Source organism: Leptonychotes weddellii, chromosome 1 (assembly GCF_054177405.1).
Source record: "Leptonychotes weddellii isolate Sample4059 chromosome 1, ASM5417740v2, whole genome shotgun sequence".
In the NCBI taxonomy this organism is placed as follows: domain Eukaryota; kingdom Metazoa; phylum Chordata; class Mammalia; order Carnivora; family Phocidae; genus Leptonychotes; species Leptonychotes weddellii.
The window spans coordinates 120,332,397-120,348,854 of record NC_138369.1 but is presented as its reverse complement, the minus strand read 5'-3'; the positions used below and the strand labels follow the sequence as shown (position 1 = coordinate 120,348,854).

General features: G+C 49.0%; 1 protein-coding gene across 5 annotated transcripts in view; it reads left to right on the top strand.

Annotated features, from left to right (window-relative positions):
- DGKG (diacylglycerol kinase gamma) overlaps positions 1 to 16,458 on the top strand; it is a 202,566-nt gene that overhangs the window by 86,760 nt on the left and 99,348 nt on the right. For all 5 annotated transcript variants that reach the window (XM_081831122.1, XM_081831113.1, XM_081831108.1 and 2 more), the window contains 3 exons: positions 2,371 to 2,456; positions 6,679 to 6,768; positions 8,864 to 9,024. In XM_081831122.1, coding sequence (XP_081687248.1) covers positions 2,371 to 2,456; positions 6,679 to 6,768; positions 8,864 to 9,024 — 337 coding nt within the window. The remainder of the gene's footprint in view (positions 1 to 2,370; positions 2,457 to 6,678; positions 6,769 to 8,863; positions 9,025 to 16,458) is intronic.

Genomic DNA, 16,458 nt, shown 5'->3' with positions numbered 1-16,458 from the left:
TCCTTGTGGCTAGCTCTGGAAAGAAGCCCCCTGTGTACCTCACCGGGAAAAAAGTTGGTGTTTTTGTAAAAGAGAAAAAGCACACATGCCAATCACTGGATTGACAGGAAGAGCGGGCTGGTAAATTATGTGAGGCTGTTAGCCGGTGTCTTCACACTGAGTCATCAGGGAGGAGGAAAGAGTTTTCGTAGCGCAGTCAGCAGTTCGGAAATCTATACAGCTGACTCAGAGTTCTGTTGCGTGTGCTGTTGGGGAGCATTTTAGGATCGAGGCAATTGGTTATTCAATGAAATCACTTCTCTCCCCCCCCCCCCCAGGATTATCCAATTTAGAGGTTGTTAAGCTGCCCCTGGCCCTTCTCCTGCTGGGTGCCTATTGGCTGTTTCCCTGCCCATTAGAGCGGGAGAGTGAGGAGACAGGCAGCCCCTCTTTGGTCGGACTGCCCATCTGGTGGGAGGGGCTGGGCCCGCTGGGAGCGCTAATGTGATGGCTGCAGGTCCCTGTAATCAGAGGCCGCTTCATCATCGGGGCTGGAAGGCACCCAGACTGGGCTTCTTACCAGACAGGGCTGGTGCGCTAGGGACATCTGCTGGCCAGCCCGAGCCTGTGGGTCTCCAGGCCAGCTTTTCAGATCCGTGCACACTGGGCTGGGCTTCCCAGCACACAGCTGCTTTGCCCAGCCTCCTAACCTGCATTTCTAGGCTCAGTTCAGCAAGACCCTCAGCGGGTGGGGGCGGGGGACAGGGCTGCAGGAGGGACTATAAAAAGGCACCCTGTCCCAGTCTTCCATTGTTTGACACAAAGCTGTTATTTCTATGGCTGTGATGGTGCAAGACCCAGTTAAAAGGAGAAAGAAATGTGAGTTCAAGTCCAGCACCTCTGCCATGACTTACATGTAAAACTGATTTCTAAACAGAGCCCACCTATGCTGCTGTGGGTGTCCTCACTGTCACCGTGATCGTAATTACTGCCCCGTCATGACCTGTGACTGAAAGGCAGCCTGCAAGTACCTTTACCAGCCCCCTCTCTTTCGGGGCATTGTGATACCTGAATACAGTACTCTGGCTTAACCTCATTCATCCTAAATTGTTTCTGTCTTGCATGACAAGCCTGGGGGCTACTTCCAGCACTGCTGTGCCCTGAGTATCTTTGCTGTGTCTGTCTAGGCGAAATGAAAGGGGCCTCCATTCAGAATTCACTTCCTAGAGGAGAGCAGAGTTCTGCAGGAGTCGGGGAGGGGAGGAAATATTGCTTTGCCCACATACGCATCAGTGACTCAGAAAGCCCCAGGGGTCTTCTCAGACCACTAGGCTGGACAGAGGGGAACCCCTGAGCTTCAGCTTCCCATGGATGTTGGCAGGTCACATCTATTCTGAAGCAGAGATTTTTGTCCCTTTTTGTGCCAGAAACCCATTTGGCAGCTTGATGAAGCCAATGGACCTCTTCTCAGAGAATTTTTCTTAATGCGTAAAATGAAATCTATAGGATCACCGGGGAAATGAATTATATTGAAAAGACAGTTATCAAAATATTAAAAACAAAAATACTGGGATATGGGAATATATGTGATTTACTAACACATTTTTGATACGATCCAGAGGCAGGTCTAGTAACTACTATTAATTAAAAACAGTGATGAGCATAAGTGATAGCATGGGGCAGCTACCACAACTGTAATAAAACATAAAAATACCTGAATTTGACTTCTAACAAAGTCATAGGTATTGTCCACACCTGTGATTTGTTGCTGGCTTCCATAATTGGAGAGGCTAAATCTCAGAGTTTAGGGAAGATAAGAATGTAACATTTTCTCCTGCCAGGTTCATGGCCCTCCGATTCTATCTACAGATCCCTTAGAGATTTGTGGGCCCCCAGTTAAGAGCCCTGCTCTGAAGGGGGAAGGCCCCAGAGGGGAAATGGTGCTCCCTCCACTCGGGTCTGGACCCACAGGACAGTGGGATGAAGATCCAGCTAGTTCACTGCATCTGACTTAAAGGAGAGCTTCGGAGGACAGAGCAAGCAGGAGAGCCAGAGAAGAGTCAGTACACTGGGGGTTGGTTGTATTGGTGCCCAAAGAAGCAAACTATGGCCTCCTCTGAACAAATAGTAGCGAATTTCTAGAAAACCATTTTCTGTTTGTGTTGAATGTTGAGTTAGATTCTCCTTCTATAAGCATGGCTCCCCAGGATTCTTCCCTATACTTCAGTGGCACTGAAGTTCTGGTTTCAGAACACTAAGTGACCCTTCCAACCCCAAAAGGAGTCAGGGCTGTAGCATACTCCCAGGGAATAGGGGAGACTCTGACTCAAGTAGTGTCAAATGTCAGCCACAGCCTAGTAAATAAGACCATTTTGGCCTTTTACTTCCCAGACTGAACTTTTTCCATGATACTCCAGACTTCCGTGTTCTAGCCTGCGGAGGAGATGGGACAGTTGGCTGGATTTTGGATTGCATTGGTAAGAATGGGCTGGGAGGGGCTTTAGAGTTTATTTATAATAAGAATATTGAAAGTCAGAGGAAGGCAATCAACAGGAAAGAGAAACGGAGCCATGTCTTGTTCATCCTTATTTCCACTCTTGGAGCATTGCTTAACTACATATCTACTTTGGGAGGAAAAGAGAAATGGAAGGATTCCCACAGATACAGGTGTAACTGTTTGGTTTCAGGCCTTGCCTCATAAGCATCTGTCACGGCCGGGGTTTGGGCAGCGGCAGCACAGACCAGTTCGGGGAGCTGTGAGGGAGAGAGGGCAGGACTAGGACTCCAGCCAGACCTAAGGTGGTGAGTAAAGGCCAGAGAATTAAGCACAGGTGTGTACATAGCCTGGGGCAAATCACCTTGAGATGAGCACCTGAGCCTGAGTCCAGAAAGCACACCTAGAAAGTGCAGCTCAGTACAAGCAAAGAAAGGTCACACTGTTCTGTGTCCAGTATGCTTAGATCAGAAGGGAAGTAGGGAGGGCCCAGGCTGGGAATCCGGAGGCCTGGGTTTCAGTCCAGCTCTGCCTGGATCTGTGGGTCCTTGGACATCTCATCCCCCGTAAATGATATAGACTAACTCTGGAATTGTGTGTCATTCCTCCCATAAATACTGCATGTACACCTCCATGTGCGAGCTCTCCTGCAGGCACTGGAGATGTAACAGTGAACAAATGCATAGAAATCCCGCCCTCCTGGAGCTTCCTTTCTAGGGGGAGGAGACAGGCAATCAACCAAAAAACAAGGGAAACATACAGCATATTGGAAGGTGATAAAAATACAGCAGGGAAGGGGCAAGGTAGGTAGGGTCAGGGGTGGTCTAAGTCTAAGACCCAAGTGTTTGGGGAAGACCTCACAGAGCAGATGACTTTTGCATGGAGACCTGGAGGAGAGGTGAGCCGTGAGGATACTTGAGGAAAGAGCAGTTCCGGCAGAAGGAACAGCAAATACAAAGGCCCTGAGGTAGGAGCAGGCCAGGCTGCTGAAGGCAGCAAGAGGGCTGCAGAGCGTGCTCGGAGCAGGGTGCGTGAGGGGAGAGTGACAGACAATGAAACAGAGATAGCACAGAGTCAGGTCACTAGGATATGCTGGATAGTAGACAGAATATGGCTTTCGTACAGGAAAGGTCCCAAGACGCTGCATGGTTTGGAGCAGAGGAAGGACACGACAGATCATGAGAAAAGGGCAGCAGCAGGGAGACCGGTCAGGAGGCTCCTGCAGTAATCCGAGTGACAGGTGACCAAGGCTTGGACGACAGGAGACACAGAGGTGGTGGTGAGGAGGAGTCAGCTTCTGGATATTGTTTGAAGGTGGAGGCACCAGGATGCGAGGAAGATAGGCATCAGGGATGGGCATGGGCAGACCCTGACCAGGGCAGGGAAGGCTGCGCCTGTGGGGGTCATAAGCAGCCTACCACGAGGGGTGGGACCACACCCAGCACACCTGCCACCTTCTGCTCCCCACAGGCACTCCGGTTTCCATGGACACAGCCCTGCCAAGCAGCCACCCACGCTCTCCTGTCACCTCCAGCTCGGGAGTTGTTTGTGGGAGGGGGGGAGGCATCCTCTGGGAGCCCAGGGAGGAAAAGCTGATCAGCAGAGGCTGAGTGGCTGCAGGCCTGGGAGCTGCTTGCGTGCTTCCCTCTCCATCACGAAGGAGGATGTCGGCTTTGGTGGTTTTATAAAATTCATCTGCAGAGAACACAGGGGAAAGGGGATGCCCAAAATTGAAAAAATAAAGGTCATATGACAGGTTGGTGGCCTGACGAGAGAAAACAGTGGTGAAAGGAATAACTGCATAATGTTCATTCATTCACTCATTCGTTCAAGAATATTAAAGCACTATTCAGTGCCTTCTGCCACCACATTTTGGTCCCCCCGCTGATCTGTTTATGCTCTACAACCAGAGCGGTCTTTCCTAAATGTCAGTGGGTTTGTGATGTACATAAAACACATCAGTGGCTTCCCATTATTCTTAGGAAAGAGACAAAAGGTCCTGGTGCTCTAGTAGCTGCCCACCCTTCCAGCCCTACTTCGTACCTCGATTCCTCTCCCTCTAAACTCCAGCTACCCAGTCCCTCTCTCAGACCCTTGAATATACCAGTCTCCCTTCTACCACAGGGCCTTTGCCCAAGTGCTTCCTCCGGTCTAGTATGCTCCCTGGCCATTCCTTGGTCAACTTCTACTTCAGCTCTCAGCCCCAAAGTGTGGCTTCCTCAGAGGAGCCTTCCCTGACACCCAGCCTCAGTCACCTTATTATATGATCACACTTCTTCCCTTTCCAGTGTGAATTTGGAATTTTGCATCATTTATTTGAAGACTGTATTAGTATCTGTCTCTCCCTCTCAGTTGTAAGCACCATGAGAGCCTGTGTCATGGCACTTTGACCCACTGTTAGAGCCCCAGTACCTAACACAGCACCTGACACATAGTAGGCCCTCAGTAAATATGTGCAGAGATACTGTGATGACTGAGACATAGTTCCCCCAGGGAGGTTACAGTGCATACCGAGAACAGACGAGTAGTCGATGACAAGAAACACTGGAGGGGCACCTGGCCTAGACTAGGGCAACCAGGGAGGGCCTCCCAGAGGCAGCTTCTAAACAAACAGAGAGCTTGTGACTTTAAGGCACTGAATATACTTGAGCATGGTTGACCCATCGAGCAGGAGGAGGCTAGAGCGGAGGACAGAGCCTGGTGCCGTGCTGGAGATGATGGGCACCATGACAGAGGGAAAGGGACCACCTGCCCTGGAGGGGTGAAGAGCCACTAGGGGAAACTGAGACTGGGGAAGTAAAGAGGCAGCGGCTCAGTACTGGGGCGGGGGGGGAGGAATCATGTACCTGAGCTCAGGCATCAGCACAGGAATATCGAGAAGAGCTTGCCGAGAGATCTATTACGGAAACAGCGCATGGAAACTGCTGTGTGAATGGATGCCGGGTGAGGGACAGGGACAAACCGAGGATGACATCCAGGTTTCTGGCCTCAACACCAGGAAGATGGTTGACCTTTTGAGATGGGGCCCACGGAAGGAGCAGACATAAGGCAAAGGGAGCAGCAGGTACAAGGGCAGGGAAGCAGAAATGCAGACCACATGTTCCAGGAACAATGACAGAGCCCATTGCTTTGCTCTGTCCCCCGCCTTAAACCTCCTGGTGGTGAGCTCAGCCCAGGGCCTTGCCTGAGCTCAGTCACTTGTGGCATGAGCCAGACAACCCGGGGCACCTGTGAACTCCCCCTTTTGCGGGGGCAGCCCTAGCATTCGCCCCACTTGCTGATTCCCGTCCCCCCAAGCGCACTCCTCAGTCAGCCTTACCCACATCCCCGCACCGGGCCTGTTGCAGCTTATGTCAGTGGCGCCCCCTGGAGCCCAGTGGGTGCGCGAGCCTGTCCCACCTTCCTCCGTGCCACCAACATGTTGCTGTGGGTCTGCAGCCCCGTGAAACCACGCATGTTTGTGCTTTCTTCAGCGGTTCAGTTTGATGCTTCCTCACAAGCCGCATGGCAGAGCAGCTTGGGAACTGTGGATTTGCGAGTCTGGGAGGTGGGGGAAGTGACGAACTCGTATCTGTGTGCCAGATAACACCTTGAGGTTTTGTTTGTTAGATACAATATTATTTTTAAGCTTTCAACCTGAATGACATTAGATGAGACAGCGCCAGTTTCCCAAATACCCCACGATTCCCTGATTTCTCAGACCCAGCTGTGGTTACTCTCCGTGCACCTGCATGGCCCCTGAAGCAAGGAGGAGCCTGGACTTGGGACCACAGAGATCTGGGTTTGGATCGTGACTCCAGACTTACTTTCCCCCTCTGAACCTCAATTCCATCATCTATAAGGAGAATAATAATACCCCGCAGAGTTGCTGTGAGGGACAAATGGAGAAGGTGTTAATTACGATTACAAACTAATGTTTTCAAGGTGTACGCTGTCACCTCAAAGGAAAGAATTTGGATGAAATGAGGGTAAGCAGGTGCAAGTTACAGGGAGACCGAGTTAGCTCAGTATGAAAGAATCCTTTGTAACGGTTCACACACTGCAGAAGGAAGAGCTTTAGGAAGTAGTGTGCTCTCCATTATGGGAGCTCTGCAAACAAAGATGCCCTGGAGGGGTTTTAAGCGTCAGAGCAGGGATAATTAAATAACCCACAGGTTCTGTAATCTGGTGGCATATGGTTTTCTCTTCTTCTGCATGGATTGCAGATAAGGCCAACTTTGCAAAGCATCCACCGGTGGCTGTCCTGCCTCTTGGAACAGGAAATGACCTGGCCCGCTGTCTCCGCTGGGGAGGAGGTGAGTCTGCGTGCCAGTGGCTCTCCCCCGGGGACAAGCACGCCAATCTCCAGGGATGCTCTGCAGGGCTAGGCTGAACTTCTCTTCTAAGAATTCCATTCCACAGAGTCCTACCTACTCCATGACCATTCCCCTGCTCTCCAAGTTTTGCTGAGACCTGTGCTCACCCCTCAGTCTATTTACTCTGATCCTGAAACTCTCAGCCTAGAGCCTGTCCACCCCAGCAGAACATAGTCAGCTTTAGGGTAGGCTCCTCTATGTCCCCCACGATGCTGACTCTAGTAAGGGCTCACTCAGGTGTTTCCTGAATAAAATTCCCTCCTCTCCAAATTACTGCTCTTCTTCTGAATTAGGACTCAGAATGCAAACTGAAAAGCTATGTTGCCAGCTACTTGGGGCATCCAGATCATCATAGGCCCCCATGGTCATTGGCCCTCATTTTGCTATCCCCCTGTGGGGGATCTCAAAGTGGTGACCAGTTCACAGAACAAGGGACAGGAGCTGAGGAGAACTCTGCAAACTGCAGCCGCCCCCGTGGGGCTGGGAATGCTCCAGAGCGCAGAGGAGGTCGGGACAGCACATGGAAGGGGGCAGAGCAGTCTGGCAGGCAGAACTGGGATGGACTTCCAGATGGCTGATGGATTCAGCGAGGATTCAAGACCAGCTCAGGCAGTGGTCAGTGTTCAGAGCTGGGTGCATGCCTGGTGGCAGGAGCACAGGAAGCAGAAGCCAGCCCCAGAAGGAAGTTGGCAGGAACAGATGTCCTCAGCCCCACCCTGAGGCTAGGGAAGAGCCCTCTGTTCAAGAGGAACAAGCAGAATGTGGTCCCAGGCTGTGTGCATCCAGGCAGCATAGCTAGGCGCAAATTTCATGCAGGAAGCCCAGCCCTATGCTCCCAGAGAGCCTCCAGGTCCTCAGCTACATAGTTGCTACCATTGTTATCTTGTGAGGCGTCCCTAAGGAGCTGACCAAACTAACAACTTGAAAATACTCTTCAGGGTTGCCCTAAAGGTAAGCAGAACGTGGGAGTGTTATCTGAAAGAAAAGACTGTCTCTCCCACTAACCTTTCACAACTTAAAATTCACTTTCTATACTGCTTTTCTATTGCTGCATAACAAATGATCATAAATGTAGAGGCTTAAAACATCCATTTGTTAGCTCACAGTCGTGTCGGTCAGGAGGCTTGGAACAGCATGACTGGGTTCTCTGCTCTGGGCCTCACAGCCTGAAATGAGGGTGTTGGACAGGCTGTGCTCTTCTCTAGAGTCTCCGGAGGGAGAATTTGCTTCAAAGCTCATTCACATTGTTGGCAGAAGTGAGTCCTTTGTGGTTATAGGACCGACGTCCCTGTTTCCTTGCTTGTTATCAGCTGGGACCACTATTAAATCCTTGAGGCTTCCTTTTTCCCTGACACATGGATCCCTCCATCTTCAAAGCCAGCCACGGAGAATCTCCCTCACCTGAAATCCCTCTCAATGAGAGCTTTGAATCAGTTTCTTAAGGAAAAGCCCAGTCCTTTCTAAGGACTCAGCCAATTAGGTCAAATCCACTCAGATAATCTCCCTTGCTTAAAGTCAACTGTGCCATATCGTATAGCTAATCATGACGGGGACTATCCTATCTTATTTGTAAGTCCTGGGATTTGCAGGGTATATACCCTTGGGGGGTGGGCAGGGATAGGGGAGACCATCCTAAAATTCTTCCTACCACACTGTCCATCTCCGACATGACCCAGTCCTGGAACAGATCCTTTGTTCTCCCGTGTGCAGCTTCCCAGCCCCCCAGCCCACCAATTCTCTAGGGCTTGCTGTGGCTACATAAGCCTGCCCACCTTTGCCCAGCCCGCACCCCTTTGCCTTCCAAATCTCCCCAGCTGCTTTGCCTTCCAAATCTCCCCAGCTTCTTTCTTACTACACCCTGTTGTCCTCTCCTCCTCCATGGCTCAGGGAACCTAAGTGTCTCTGGCCCCCAGACACACTGGGGAGTCTCCTGGTCACAGATGCCCACAGAGTTCCCTGCCTTGATAGCTGCCTGTACATCAGCAACAAGTTAGCCTTTCTGCCCTGGGGTCACATATAATGCCGTGCTCCACAGGTTATGAAGGGGGCAGCTTGACAAAAATCCTGAAGGACATCGAGCAGAGCCCCTTGGTGATGCTAGACCGCTGGCATCTGGAAGTCATCCCCAGAGAGGAGGTGGAGAATGGGGACCAGGTCCCATACAACATCATGAACAACTATTTCTCCATCGGTGTGGTGAGTTGGTCAAGGATTGCCTTTCTCATGGAAGAGAAACGTCTGGGTGGGCAGAAAGGTTCTGGTCCCCCATCATCCCTCTCTGGGTCCCTACTCTTCACCTCTCCCAGCTACCCCAGTCTTGACTTGGGTCCAAGCATCCTTGCCTGTGGCCTGGGTATGGCCACCCTGAATGTACCAAACCCTGACCCTAGATGATGGAGGAAATTCCTTCCCCTATAATTGTAACTAACACAAGAAAATAAGAACCTTTTTTTAAAAAAGAGATTTACCCTTTGGATAATTTGAAACAGTTTAAAAGAAGTAACAGCAAGAAATAACCAAGGGGCGGAGTCAGAAGACTCTCATGAGAGCTTCCAGAGTTGAGAATTCTGATCCTCCAAGGAGAACCATGTGGTCCCAAGTTGGCTTAGCTAACTTAGCTGTCAGAATTCCTTCTCTCCTGTTCTCTCCCCTCATCTCAACTGTATTCCCTATACTCCAGGTGTTCATAAATCTCTGGGGGCGTCTCCTCCCAGCTGACCCCTCCCTCAGGTGAGCTCCATGCTCCTCCTTGGTGCTTCCACAGCCTTCTGTGTTCACCCTGTCAGTGTACCCTCTGCATTCGAGTGAAGGGATTGGTTTACTGTGCTCACTTCACACACTTCCATTGCGCACACACACACACACACCCAACACACACCTCTAACACATACCCCCTACATACACACACACACCCCCCCAGAGCACAAGGACAGCACCACATTCCTTTCTTCCTCCAGCTCCCAGCACATCTAGCACAACTCAGTTAGTTTTACTGAACTCAGCTTCTGGTCCAGAGAGGATAGAGGTGGACCCTGCTTCCTAAACTGTTGAGGATGGAATCAGGGAGAAAAGAGATCCATCCATTCCACAGATAGAGCTGGGGTTCTACAACAAAGATACTAGCACTTACTGAGCACCTACTGTGTGCTCACCACTATGCTAGGCCTTATGTATTACAATCCTCATCGCAGTCTTGCATGTATCACTGTCCCCACAGTCCCCATTTTGCAGATGGGGCCTGGGGCCTGTCAGTTCCCGACTAGTTCCTTGACTAGTGAGGGCCAGGAACTGACACAGGCATGCTGTGCCTCACAGGCTTTCCTGGTACCCTGCCTTTGGAATTATGCCGCCCAGTTTCAGATGCATAGAAATCCCTCTAAACCAACCATCCAGGTCCGGATTGTGGGATAGCTGCTCTTGTCAACCATCCTCATCTGTGCCTCTTTTGAAAACTTTGGTGGCTTAAAAAGAAAAAGGAAACAGAAGGGGAAATGATCGATGGCTTAAGGGAAGAGCAGGTTTAAGGAAAGGGTTTTTAATAAGACTAGAAGGGCACCTGGGTGGCTCAGTTGGTTGAGCATCCGACTCTGGGTTTCAGCTCAGGTCATGATCTCAGGGTCGTGAGATCAAGCCCCACGTCAGCTCCGCACTGAGCGTGGAGTCTGCTTGGGATTCTTTCCCTCTTCCTCCTCCTCTGCCCTTCCCCACTGTGCATGTTCTCTCATTCTCTCTCTCAAATAAATAAAATAAATAAATAAATACAATCTTTAATAAGAAGACTAGAAGAAGAACCACGGAAGAGGAAAGGATGTTTTAAAATACCGTATATTTACAGAATTTAAAATTTACCATATTAATAGGTATTTTCTTGATTCTTATGACTACATTGAAGGGCAGTATTTTCTCCATTTTGTAGATAAGGAAACAAAGAGTCAGATGAAGGGACTTGCTATCATTTTCTGGCTCCTAAGCCAGCACTGTTTTTCTATTACTACAACAGAAGACAGAGGCATTGCTGGACCGCAGTCAGGGTCTGAGTGGACGGCGGATTGGACTGGCGGCATATTCAGGGTCCCTGTGCCCCGATTTGGTTTATCTCCCCAGCTCACCTGGCCTCAGGGGAGACGCCTCTCCCTAGGTCTCTTCAAGCTGCCCCCTCCAGTGACCTAAGCAGACCCCTCCTTCCTCTTCTTGTTGGCTCAAAAGCCCCTCTCCCTTTTGGACCCCCCTCAGGCCCTGCTTCCCCCAACAGGAACACACAGCCCTCAGCTACTGCCAATGGGACATGACCAACAGGTCTGGTGTTCAGGAGGCTTCTAGAGCATGGGCTTCCCATCATGGCAATTTCACAAAAACCTGTGTCCTTTTCTTAGAGTAACCAGAGTATAGCTTGCTAACATGTATTGAGTTCCTGCTGCACATGAGGCCCAGGTGGCCTATTGGTAGGTATAGTCATTATCCTTTTGTATTTTGTAAGAAGGAACTCTAGCTTAGAACAATACAGAGACAGGTCTCAGCTGGTGAGTGGTGGAGCTGAGAACCACTAGTGCTGAGCTCCAGAGCCCCCTGAGCTGTGGACCAGGAGCCATACAGCCTCTGCACAGCCCCTGCACAGCCCCCTCCGTCCTCAAATGCTTTCCTTCACTGGGGGAGGAGGGCGGCAGGAAGTCTTTTCTTCAGTGGGGGGGGAGGGCGGCAGGAAGTCTCAATATTTAGTGTGTGACGGCTCACTGGTGCCCTTTGTCAGAGATGCAAATTCCACCCCCATGATAGATCCTGGTTTGTATTCTGATTTGGTTGGTCTGGGCAAGGTCTGGAAGTTTGTATTTTTAACAGGCCTCTGAGATAATTCTGATGTAGATGGTCCCAACCAAGTCTTCAGTGATGGAGACAGCCCATCAGAACAGAGAAGAATGGTCCAAGAAGTGTTCCTACACAGGAGCAGAAACCAGAACTGAACTGGATGAAGGAGAAAAATGATAGCGAGGAGGGGACACAGGCCCTGCAAGTAGGCAGACAGAAGGGAGAGCGGAGAGCGGAGTAGCAGGGCTGCTTGCCCTGCCTGGGAATTTCTAGATGGCAGCTTACAGCCGTGGCTGCCTTTAGAGTCTTTAGCCCCACATCTTCTCTTTCTTGACACACTCAGCTCTGGCTGCCAAAACATGATTTTTTTTTTATAAGATTTTATTTATTTATTTGAGAGAGAGAGAGCACAAGTAGGCAGAGTGGCAGGCAGAGGGAGAGGGAGAAGCAGGCTCTCCGTTGAGCAGGGATTCGGACATGGGGCTTGATCCCAGGAACCTGGGATCATGACCTGAGCTGAAGGCAGCCGCTTAACCGACTGAGCCACCCAGGTGCCCCCAAAACATGATTTTTGATACCTCCTGTCTGTTTCTACATAGTGCCATATGCAAAAAATTTCACTCACTCAGTATTTCCTGACCATGCATAAACACACCAAAAAGGAATAAACAGCCTCACCTTACCTAGATAACCTCATCCTAATCCCAAGAGCCATGATGATCATGGTTTTAATTCATTTTTGCAAATAAGTAGGAAGGAAGGAAGTTGGGGGACAGGAGGAAGGAAAGGAGACCACCTAATTGTCCCCCAAGGAAATGCATACAAACAGATTCTCCATCACACTCAGTGGTCAGGGTATTTATTTGCCTGGGGCTGACTTATAATAATCCAATCTGTTCGTCTTTCAAGTTATAAAGAACTTCACAATATCTTTCTCAACAATTATTTTTTTCATACGCCTTTCGCTTGTGCATGTTTAATATTTTATTGCGAAGCAGTGAGGAACCAGGACGGTTTTTATCTCCTTGGTGTACCCTTAGGCTTCTCTCAATAAAATGTTTGCAGGGTTTGTATGCTCGCTCTTTAAAAGTTGGAAAGGGAAATTCTTGAGAAAACAAGTAGCCAACACGCAACTCTAACAGAATCTGGGGCTGACATTTGCAGAAGCTCTTCCTCCCTATTTGACTTCCCAAAGTTTGTAAGAGAAGACGTCGGTATGTAAACCAACCCCGCAATTTTACTTCCTTGTGATAATTAGAGTCAGACTCCTTTGGCAAAGAGAGCCGTGCAAAGTCTTTGCCCCTTTCGAAGGACCTGGAATATCTGAGTGATGTCCGGAGTCTGCTCCCTTGTGTATAAAAGGGAGGACTGCTGCTGTGGTGGCCGCAGGTGGTAGAGCATTTGCCCTGACAAGTTCACTGGGGCCCCGGGTGCCAGCAGAATCCATGTCATGCGTGGAGGGATAAACAGGGCAGACCCTCCTGGCCCACCCGGAGAGCAACTGTGGCCCCATCGTCACCACATTTCCAGCACCTACATATGTGCCGGCCCTCCACCAGTGACGAGTTGACAGAGTCAGCCTTCTCCATCCCCCCAACTGACAACACCCCTTGGCAGGAGATTTTCAACATTATCATTCAGGCTCCTACTTCCTCTGGCTTCTCTGGCCTCCTCGTCCCTGCTCTTTATTTTTGGATTTGCAGAAATGTCAGGATGGCCAGGTATCAGTGACAGGAAGTTTGGGCCCATGAAAATAATTGCTGGGGTATGTGTAACTCCAAATGCCTCAAAGGCTCTGCTTTCACTGAGCCTCCACGGGAGGAGTGAACAGCTAATCCCTTGATTCAATGAAATCTATTTCTGATGCTAGGGGAGCCCAGGGGCCAAGGAGAGGCTGCAGTCACCACACTAACCCGCACACCATTCTCCCCCTTACAGATTGTACTTCTCAGGCTTCACCAGCTAAGTTTCCACAATGATGAGTCCCCTACCCATTAGGGAATTTATCAAAAAGTAATCATTTTCCCTGCAACTTTTCTGGATTCCCTCAGTGTCAGGTTCTTGTCTGTCACCTGTGAGAGCCCTTGGAGGTCCTAAGACAGTGGGACTCACTGAGAGGTGTCTGGGACAAAGGGTCTATGCTCTTTTTCATCCTCCGATCTGCCATAATTTTTCAGAACTATTCAAATTCCAAACGATCTGTTTTATTGTCTCCTTTGTCCTTTTTACCTCCATAAGTTGCCCAAGTGACTTGGACCTGTGTTGTCCAATACGGTGGCCGTTAGCTGCATATAGCAATTGTATCCTTGCAATGGGGCTAGTCTAAATTGAGAGACGCTGTAAGTGTAAAATACACACCAAATTTCAAAAATGTAGTATAAAAGAATTTTAAACATCTCAGTAATTTCTATACTGACTACATGTTGTAGTGATAATATTTGTCAATGAAAATATATTATCAAAGTTAATTTCACCTTTTTCTTCTCACTTATTAATGTGGCTACTAGAAAATTTAAATTTATTTCTATCAGCACTGGCCTAGACATCCAAATATCTCAGAGTCCAAATGACGGCAGCTTATATTTGGAAGGGACACAAAAATCTTTTGGACTTCCAGTTTTAGCTCAGGAAAGAGCAGCCCATCATCTCCTCTGTTCCTCACACCTCACAGAAGGGACACCGGAGAGTGACCTTCAGAAATGCCATCACTTCCAAGGCTTTGCAATTCCCATCTCCATCCACCTGCCCCTTCAAAAATGGAAGTCTTATTTTGCTGTAATTATTACCAAGAAAGGGTTTGAACCATTGTAGCACTGGTTCCCAGAATTTAAAGAAATCACTATTGAATATAAACACACCCAGCTCAGTGCCTGCCACAGAGCTCAACAGAGGGTGAAGGTGAATCTCCGCTCTTTTAAATCCCCACGTAGAGAAATGTGGTCAGAGTCAGAGTCTTTATCATCATGTCCTTTTCAAGACTCAACAGCAAAGGAACTGCTCGGCTCTCCCTTGCTACTTTGTGTGTTTGTCGGGAGATTACATTGGAACCCCGTGCTTAACTAACAATATTGTAAAGGCTGGTCTTTGTGAAAAGAAGCTTTGCAAAACCTAGTTTAAAAATACAACAACAGGGCACTGGGTGGCTCAGTTGGTTAAGCGACTGCCTTCAGCTCAGGTCATGATCTCGGAGTCCTGGGATCGAGTCCCACATCGGGCTCCCCCTTCTCTGTGGGGAGACTGCTTCTCCCTCTGTCTCTGCCTGTCACTCCCCCCGCTTGTGCTCATTCTCTCTTTCTCTCTGTCAAATAAATAAATCTTAAAAAAAAAAAAACAGGGCGCCTGGGTGGCTCAGTCGGTGTCTGCCTTTGGCTCAGGTCATGATCCCAGGGAGCCTGCTTCTCCCTCTGCCTGCCGCTCCCCCTGCTTGTGCTCTTTCTCTGTCAAATAAATAAATAAGATCTTTAAAAACAAAAACAACAACAAGGATAAGAACTGTGCAGAGGGAGGGAGCCTGTGCACATATCCCTGAGAATAAAAAAACCAGGAGCCAGTCATAATAGTCCTAGGGGTATGGGGAGGGTCGCAAAGCACAAATCATGCCAGGCAACGTGTGATGGCTTTTTTCTTTCCTCCTCTTTCTTTCTTTTCTCTGACAGAAGAAAATTAGTGCTTCAAAGGAACACAAGTTGATGGAATGTTTTCTTGAATTCTAGAGAAGCATTTGACAGATTTCACATGAATCTTTATTCAGAGTGTTCACTGAAACTTGTTCAGAGCCAGGGAGGGAGAATGAAGGCCTGCTGTCTGGGGAGGTCACCCGGGGCCAGAGGCTTGGGGGGCCCTGCACATCTCCCACCATGTGTCCACAGGGGGGCCTAACCAAGACCTTCAACTCTCCATGTGTCTTAAAGGAAAAACAAAACAATCAGTAACTAGAGTTTAAATGTTAAATTCCCAGGCACCTGGGTGGCTCAGTCAGTTAAGCGTCTGCCTTCAACTAGGGTCATGATCCCGGGGTCCTGGGATCAAGCCCCACATTGGGCTCGCTGCTGAGCAGGGAGTCTGCTTTTTCCTCTACCCCTTCTCCCTGCTTGTGAGATCTCTCCCTCTAACTCAAATAAATAAAATATTTTTCTAAAAAAAGAAAAATAAATGTTAAATTCCCAAAACATTATTTCAGCAGGTAGTGTTGGCCAACCACACACCAAAAAAACCCATAGCCTCGACTTGCCTCTGTAGTGGATTGCTCACTGGGTTTACTCTGCCAAATACAAGTATGACAGAAGCCCCTCTTGACCCCCTAATTTGCTTCCAGACTTTCTGTCTCCCACCATTATCCTATATTTTACTCACCACACATAGCCCATGCTCCAAAAAAGGTTCTCCACTGAACGATACCTCCTGATGTTAAAAAATAATTATGTTCAGAAATTTTCTTTTGTGAGTCCATACCAAGAAACGGAATTAATATGCATTGGCTTAAATGGAATTTCAGTGCTCTCTTAGCCATATAGTGTAGTAAACGAGTTTCTGTAGCTTTTTTCCTGCACGTATCTGAGTCAGCTCCCTTGTTTCTGTGTCACTCCCCACCCCCCAACCCATAGCTCAATTCTCCTGTTTCTTTTTTTTTTTTTTTTTTTTTAAAGATTTTATTTATTTATTTGAGACAGAGAGAATGAGAGAGAGAGAGCACATGAGAGGGGGGAGGATCAGAGGGAGAAGCAGGCTCCCTGCCGAGCAGAGAGCCCGATGCGGGACTCGATCCAGGGACTCCAGGATCATGACCTGAGCCGAAAGCAGTCGCTTAACCAACTGAGCCACCCAGGC